Genomic DNA, 9156 nt, shown 5'->3' on the forward strand with positions numbered 1-9156 from the left:
TTTTTTGTTTGGTTTTGTTATATCTACGTTTATTTATATGCAAATTTAAATTACTGGTTCCAAAGTCATTTTGGAAACGCTGAGGATCTTGATACCCGATAAAAATGTTAATATAACTTGGTTCAATTAATTTATATATTTGGCCAAAAGTCGTTTTTTAGAATAAAATGCTCTTTATGTATTCTGCTTTTCGTGCAACCATGTTTTCCTTATTAGTTATTTCATGACAGTTTTCCTCCTTTACAACTAATCTGTAAACTAATTTTTTATAGGCTAAAACAAATTTACAGAAATTTTAAAATTAAAAGTTCTAATACATGTATTTTATATTTTCAATATAAAAAACTATTGTTTAAATCAAATTTTATATATTTGAATGTTTTATCTATATTTAACAGAATACGTATAATACATGTGATACTTCCATATACCAATATTAATACTCAACATGCTTTTATATCTATTTATCCACTGATAGTTTGGCAAAAAGCACTAAATTTTCAGAAATTATATAATGGTTTTCAATCGTAAATTGTTCTAAAAAAAACTGGTAAAAGTAGAAAATAAAATTTCAAAATGAACTAATGTTAATTTGGTTGATATGATGAGGTCTTATGCTGTTGTTAGTGGTCTTTAAACTTTCAACATACATTCATGGAGGGTATTAGTTAGCAGAGAAAAGAGCTCTAAGATGACACCCATTTGTCTGATTGTCGTGGGTTGATTTCGTGATAAATTGTTTGCTGAAGAAATAGGCATCTCTTTTGTCAGATGGAGCTGATTCTTGTTTTGTCCGTCTTTTTTTGCTTTCTGATGACTTCAAAAAAGGAAGGTTAATGACAATTTAGCGTTTCACGCCTTTATATTATAAATTAGCATTTTCATTTATGCATTATATATGTTAAATGTTTATGTTTATTTTTATATAATTAAAATTTATAATAAAAATAAATATTTTAAATATATAAGTTTTATTATATTTAAAATGGATAATGTCTGAAAGTTATATGTACATGTGAAAATAAATAAAATATAAAAAATAGATAATTGAGTGAGCGAGGAAAACTGAAAATTTCACTCTATATTATGTATTCTACTACTTGGTGATATATAAACATATTACTTCAAATTTTATATATCACATAAATTTTAGATTTAAATATATTTTTAATTATATAAAATAAGCAAGATTTGATTTTAATTTCAGCAAAAAAATTTAATTTTTTATCTTTTAAAACTTTTAAATATTTATTTTATTTTTTATAAAAGAAATAAATTTTAATTTAATTCTTATAAAATATTTCTTTTTTTATTTTTAATCTTTTAAATTCTAAAGTCACTATTTTTAGTTTATAACGATTATTTTAAAATAGAAAAGTAATATTTATTTTAAAAATTTACAAAAAATTTTGAAAAGTACCAAATATCGATATAATATTATTAATAATTATAAATAATTTGAGATGATTATTTCATTTTTTAATAATTAAAAATAATTATGTAAAAGATAAGATTAAAGACAATAATTTTTATTTTATAAGATAAAAAAAAAATTATAAAGATCAAAATCAACTGTTAATTTTATTAATAAATTTTTAAATATAAATTTTAATTAATCAACCCTTTAAAAATTCAGTAAAATAAAACGTTTAAAAATATTTATCGCAATAGTGTATGAAAATTAAAATATTATATAAAGATATAATATATTTAAAGAAAAAGAGATATGAAGAGCCAGAACAAAGTGAACAGACAAGCAACGTGGACCATCTGAATTCTGATCTTTGGAGCAGAACTCTGATTTAGATGCTATCATGGTCGCATGTGTGCCGCGTGTCCATTCATTAAGACTCTTTGTCGGTTTCTTCACTTTCTGAGAGGAACTCTTCTTATCCAATGCCTTTTTCCAGTATTATTTCATCACGTTGTTTAATTTTTATGGAAATCTTTTTTTGAAAAATGAAATGATGCTTCCTTCAAAGTAGAAATAATTTTTTAATTTAAACGAGAATTTAATTATGATACACTTAAATTATAAATTATTATTACAATAGAATGTATAATAAATCTATTAAATTATATAACAATGAGTTTTTTTTATTAGTATATAACAATGAGTTTAAAAATCATTTTTAACAATTTTAATTGATTGATAATTAATTTTTTTATACCTATGATTCATGTAAATTAGATACTTTAAAGAATGTTTAAAAAAAACTTAAAATATTTGTCCAATAGTGAGAAGATAAACAGAGAGTCAGAGACTTGAACAACGTGCCATCAAATTAAAAATTGTGTTTGATTATTTCTTCCGCGTATCTTTTACTATTTTTTTATTTTATATTTTTAACATATATTTTAAGATCACGTTTTCTTCACAAACGCCACATCAAATTCGCCACGTGGAAGTTTCATTATTTATGTCACTAGTCAATGTTCATTTATTTCGTTTGTTTTCCCCTTCTTCGGCCCTACTTTTCTCAAATTCATACTTTTGTTTGGTCCAATTCAACCAAAAGATTTTTTCTTAAAATTCGTTATTGCAAAATTTACAATTTGCCTTTCAACTAATCCACTTAAAAATTATAAAAACAAATTGTGTTTCTTTGCCATTCACACACACACACAAAATATATTGACTTTATTACTAAATATTTATTTTATATAGTAAAAATATTTTAAACATATAAACATGTTATAGTTATAATTTATAATAAACAAACATCCCTAAATTTATAATTTGTGTTTTATATTATGATAAAAAAATTAAAGTGTAACATAAAATTATTTTAACTATCAACTATATTTTTAATGGATTAAATTAAAAGAAAATCCCATTTTTAAATATTTGTGTGATATATATATATATATATATATATATATATATACTATTACTTTTAAAATTCTATGGTAATAGTTGAAGATTCCTTAGCTCTTTTAGATTTTTTTTTTCTGGGTGGTATAGACATTTAGTTACAATTCAAAATAGGGATCTCATTCACATCACTTAAGATGGGAACCACTTGAGTGTCTTTACGTTTTTTTTTTGTTTTTTTTATCAAAGGTATCATTCATTAACCTTTTTTAATGTTCTCTATTTTAACATAATTTTGTCTTCTATGCCATAATTCTTAATATTAATATTAATAATATTATTAAAAATAAATAAATCATTCGACAAATTTAAATCACTTTTCACATGTTTAAAATTTTAAATGAACAAAAAAATAAATAAAAGACTACAAATATATTTTATATTTTACTATCTATTATAAAGGGGATAGTTTTTTTATAAATTTTAGTTTTATTTTTCACATTAGATACTATTACTTCTAAATTCACACTTGTTAGATCAAAAGACAATCTTAAATTCTTAAGATATCAATTTTAATGCTAATAAACTTAAATATTTTTCGAATAATTTTTTATAGATCATACAATAAGACGATTGATTATGATAATGTATAGTTTTTCAAAAAACTTACTTTGTCTAAAAAACGAATACATTTAATATATATCATTTATGATTTATGATAACCAAATCATATTTATCTATATTATTGTTTAACATATCAAAAGAAATAGAAAACTTATTCGATACTTAAACCTCAAAAAGGAAAGGAGACATATTTTTTGTAAAAAAAAGGACAAGTAAATCTCTTGAAGCATGTGAAGTCTAAAAAAAAGTTATTTTAGATTGACGTGTGCAATAGTTCATTTTTGGTGTCTTAAAAGTGACAAATAGCCTTTTTAATCAAATAATAAGTGATAATTTGGTGGAAACACATTTAATACACCAAAGGACACTTTTTTCTCCACAAAACAACCCTATAAGAGATGCTTAAAGATTTGCAATGGTTATCTTCATGAAACACCTATATAAAGAAACTTTAAGACTTAGAAAAAAGAACAATTATTGTAAAAACATATTCATTCTCTTTATAAAAAATATTGACCTTAATTTTGTTGTATTACCTCTTGACAATAAGATAAAATAAATGATTTTCTAACTTTAAATTTGTGTTATTACTTGAAGTTTGAGCAAACTATATTGTAAAAAATAATTGGTTGTTGAAGCTTAGAAAGGCTTAGTTGTTGGTTGTTGAAGCCTAAGAAGACTTCGTTGTTAAATTTTTTTTGGATAGTTACTTAAAGAGGTAATTCAATAATACTTGAGTTGAGTGAGAAGTGACATGTGAAACTAAACCCTAAAAATATTTATATATTTGTAAAAGATGATAAAAATTGACCAAGTTAATTAAAAGTAGATGTAGTCTCAATAATTAAAATAAACTAGCATAAAAATAGTATGAATTTTTTACTTTTGACTGTTTGACTGCATTTTTAAAGAGTTTTTATATTATTTAACTGTTTTGAAATAATATTAAATTTTTTTATTGATACTCTTCAACTCTTCTTTTTAGTATTTTTCTTTTCTCCATAATATTACATACTTTGACAATCATTTTCTTTTAAATATTTCTAAAAAATAGATATACAAATATACAAAGTGTCTCTTTCTCTAATTAGTATATAGAAGTATCATTTATATATGTAGAAAAATTAAGAATAATTATCTTTTTCAATATTTAAAAGGTAGGGAATATGATTCCATTTTCAATTCCTATATTTTCATGAGGATAAATTTGGAATCTTAAACAAATTAATCCATTTAGGTTTTTTACATATTTATATATTATTTCCAATTTTATTTTTAATGTTTTATTCATAGAGAGAAATGAAAATCTATCTTTAGTTCTCAATCATCTAATCTAATCTCTTTCCTAACCATTGTTTAAAAAATATTGTGATTACACTTTTTGAAGGATAAGAGTGACATGGCACAAAACTAAAATGGGCAAACTTGAAATACTAAAATTTGTTCCAACGGTAAAGAATTTAAGAAAGACGAAGGGCTCACGAACAAATTCTAAAAGTGATGGAAGGGAATAGGAATATCTCACTCTCATGTGGTGGATGAGAATAAGAATATCCCACTCTCATATGCTTTCGAACAAATTTAATAGAAATTATATTCCTTATTTGGAAGAAATTAATATTTATACTATTTGTTGTGATGTTAAGTGAGAGTTATCTTTTAGATGAGTTTCACGATAATCCTTGCAGTAATGATAACAAATTCAATAATTACATATATAAAGATTTTAATGTCAAAGTTAATACTATCTCTTGTCCTTGTTTTTAAAGTAAAAGGATTGAACATAATATCAATATTAAGTGTTCGAAAAAATGAGAAATAGTTGCGTACTAATAAAAATGAGTCTTTTTACTTAAAGAGTATTTAGTGAAAAAATTAATTATATCTATTGTATTTCTTTCTTTCGTCTTTGTAATATAAATGATATATTCACTTTTTAATATAATATTAATTATTTTATTTTAATTAATTCTTTCATAAATTATTGAATTATCACAATTTAAAATAATGTATTTATCGAAAAGATGAGTTATTATAGTAAAATAAAATAAAAATATGATATATTTATTATTTCCTTAGTTTGAGTAAAAATCTTAAATTATAATGATAGTTGAAATTTCACTAATTAGATAATGCAAGATGTGTAATAGATGATTATTGATATTAAGAAGAATGCTGGTAACATTTTATAATACACTCTTTCTTTCTAATGCATCTATCAATATTCGTTAAAATTTATTAAAAATTATACAATTAAAATTAAAATTAAATATAATATGAAACTAACAAAATTTAGGTTTTCAAATAAAATTTAATCGATTAATATATTTAAAAGAGTATATTCTCATATTTTTTTTATAGTGACAAATGTTAGGGTTTTACCAAGTCATTTTAATGTCATATTTAGCAACAATTTCTCCCAAAACAAGAGTTAAAAAAGTCTGCAAAAACACATTTTTCATCCCTTATAATAAATTTAAAGTCATAATGTATTGAAAGAAAAATGTTGGTAGCTAAAATTGGGGAGAAATAAAAGGAGAGGCTTGAATTGAGAGGAAATAAAAAGTAAAGAAGAGATAAGATAAGGGCAACAAGCATCCGTGTCAGCAGTTGTTTTCCCTCTCACTTTTTCTGTCTCTTTCCATTAAATTTGTGTAGCCACGTCACCCTTGACTCAATGGATAAGAACTATGAACCCTCCCACATCAGATTCTCCCATTTTCACCATTAATTTCTTTTCTATATAAATCCCTTTCGTTCCACGCTTACCCTCTACTACTTTATTTGCCTATCCTCTGCTCTATTCTACAATTATTATTTTATTATTATTATTCAAACAAAGGGAAAATCAACCCAATATTTTAGGGTTCCGACAGATTCCCAATCAAATCAACCTGCCGTGCCCATTGATCCATTCCAAACCAAAACATTCATCAAAAGATCAAAGTTTCGTTATTTATAGCCAGAGGCTTTCTGGGTCCTTTTGAGTTTCTGCCTTTGATATTTTTTTTATTTGTGAGATTTAAGACCATTTCTGCAATGGCTGCTGCTGCTGCTGCAACTTCTGGGGTTGTTGCTGGTAACGGTTCATCTGCTTCTTGGATGAAATTCAAACGAAGGGAAAGGAAGAACAACAAATCAAGGGTTTGTTGTTCTTATTATTCTTCTTCTTCTTCTGTTATGGATCCTTATAAGACCTTGAGAATACAAAAGGGGGCTTCTGAATCTGAGGTTAGGAAGGCTTTCAGACAGCTTGCTTTGCAGGTTTGAATTTCATTCCCATAATATTTTTTCCCCCAATTTATTGAATTCATATTTGGTTTTTCAATTTTGATTTTTTATATTAATTATTTGGTGTTATTGTGTTTGCTTCAGTACCATCCAGATGTGTGCAGAGGTAACAATTGTGGGGTACAGTTTCACGAAATCAACGAGGCTTATGATGTGAGTTATCCTACACCAACCCTTTTCTAAATTTCAGTTCCTAAGAGTACTCAAAATGATATTGGAAGCATAATGGAACATAAAAGTGCTTGATTTTTTATAACTGTTTAAAGTGTGACCAAATAGTTGAAATTTCTTAACATGATAATCTCCCAATGAGAATATGTTAAAGTGCAACAAAAGCAACATTATATCATGAGCCTTTTTTGTTTATTTATGGCCAACACGACAGTTTCGTAATTGAGATTTCATTGTTGGTTGTTTGAACGCAGATTGTGATGGCGAACTTGAGAGGGGAATCAAATGAGGCACAAAGTTATGAGGCATATTATGATGATGGTGGAATTGATGAGCCACTGAGGGGAATGAACGATCCAGATTGGGACATGTGGGAGGAGTGGATGGGGTGGGAAGGAGCAGGAATTCGTGACTATACCTCTCATATTAATCCTTACATTTGAAATTGTAAATGTAATTATTCAATCATATCATGATTGTGCATTAGTTAAAGTGGGTCTCTTCTTGACCTACTTGTCCCACCAAAGGTGCTGGTTGGTGTACTTTGTATATATTATATTATATTAAATAATTGAATGTAAAGTCCTCTATGCATAATTGAAGAAGAGGAAATGTCTCTTTAATCCTTCAAGTTAAAGACAAATGAAAGGCTTCCATCTCATAATAATATTAATGTAAACAATCATTATTTGAACATTAAAATAAATACAAATGTGTCGTAGTCATATATAATTGATGCTATCCTTTACTTACCGAGTGTTTTTTTTTATTCATCTCAACATTTAAATACTTTAAATTAAAGGCAGACTTTACTGTCTTGAATTTAAAATGTGTGTTGAAAAATGTTTCCCTGACGAAATGGTTGAAGGGATGAACAGTGTGCAGTGTGGTGATTGGTGAATCTGCTCTCCGCATGTTTATCTCTATCCAATTCCGAATCGCAAATGGAAATGGCTGCCAACACGTCACGCAATAAATTTATATCTTATCCCAAATGGTAAACTGTATTTTTCTATTTTCTCTATTGCACAATAAATCCAAATCAATCGGTTCAAATTTAAAATTGAATAGCATTATTTAAAAAAAAAAAAAGGTAATTAATTTAGAAATTTTCAAAATTAAATAGTATTGTTTTAAATAATAAAATAAAATAAAAATAATTTACCGATCTCCTACAGTTTAATAATATATATTTTAGCATAAAATATTTTAAGTATTGTATACAGTTTTTATATTTTATTTTCTTTTATTTTTTTTATTGTTTTTAGAATGTTAAAGTAGATATTTTTAGTTAATTTTATGGATTCGTTTATTTAATTTTATTTAGGGAATATTTTTAATAAAATAATCAATTTTTTTATTGTGTTTTATGTATTTGTTTAGTTTTTTTTACTGTGTTTGTCTTGGTTACAAATTAGATGTCCAGCTAACTTATATACGGTTTTTAATTTTTATAAAGAATGCGTTGACTCTGTTCACAATTTTTTTAAAAAGAATTCTTAATTTTTTTTAAGACTAAGTTGAAATTGGTTTAGTTTTGAAATAAGCTTATAACAATAGTTTGATTTTGAACTGATTTATTAATATAATTTAAATGATTCACATGTTAAAAAAGTGCGGTATAATTTGACATATTTTTTTTTAAAAAAAAAAACAATGCACACTCGTAATTTTCCAAGTGCGAAGCTATTCCTTGAATAAATTAATTTCTTTAAACTTTTATTATCTTTTATGCTTATTAATTTCTGCATGAGATTATTTTAAATTTAAAAGATTACCTGAAAATATTTATTTTCGTATTATTGTTTTCAATTTTAATAATTTTAAAAATTGAAAAGTATTAATTATATAACACTGCATTTTAATTATTATTGGATCAAACGCTTACCAAATCAGAAATTATAGTTAATAATTATGACGTAACTCTTTTTATTCAATCATAGCAATCTAAAAGCTATGATTGGATAATAACCTTTTGAGAGTCGTTGGAAATGGAGGTTCGGTGCTTTTTTGGCATGATAGATGGGTGAGCGGGGTTATTTTGAGTGAGACTTTTCCTCGTTTGTATTCTTTGGCGGCAAACAAACAATCAATAGTAGGTGAAAATGGATTGTTTGTGGAAGGACGGTGGCAGTGGGAATTTCAGTGGCGGAGACGATTGATACTTCAATGGGAAAGAGATTTGGAAAATGAATTAGGAGAATTAGTTGGTGGGGTGGAGTTGCGGTTAAATATACCCGATATGTGGCTATGGA

General features: G+C 25.2%; 1 protein-coding gene across 1 annotated transcript; it reads left to right on the forward strand.

The window, feature by feature from the left end:
• Nucleotides 1-6204: 6204 nt before the first annotated feature.
• On the forward strand, nucleotides 6205-7513 carry J8 (Chaperone DnaJ-domain superfamily protein). The gene is made up of 3 exons (XM_020347313.3): nucleotides 6205-6703; nucleotides 6815-6883; nucleotides 7156-7513. Exons 1-3 carry the CDS (start codon nucleotides 6479-6481, stop codon nucleotides 7342-7344), a joined length of 483 nt encoding a protein of 160 aa, XP_020202902.1. The 5' UTR covers nucleotides 6205-6478; the 3' UTR covers nucleotides 7345-7513.
• The last annotated feature ends 1643 nt before the right edge of the window (nucleotides 7514-9156 follow it).

Source organism: Cajanus cajan, chromosome 5 (assembly GCF_000230855.2).
Source record: "Cajanus cajan strain Asha chromosome 5, NIPB_CcT2T_4, whole genome shotgun sequence".
Taxonomy (NCBI): Eukaryota; Viridiplantae; Streptophyta; class Magnoliopsida; order Fabales; family Fabaceae; genus Cajanus; species Cajanus cajan.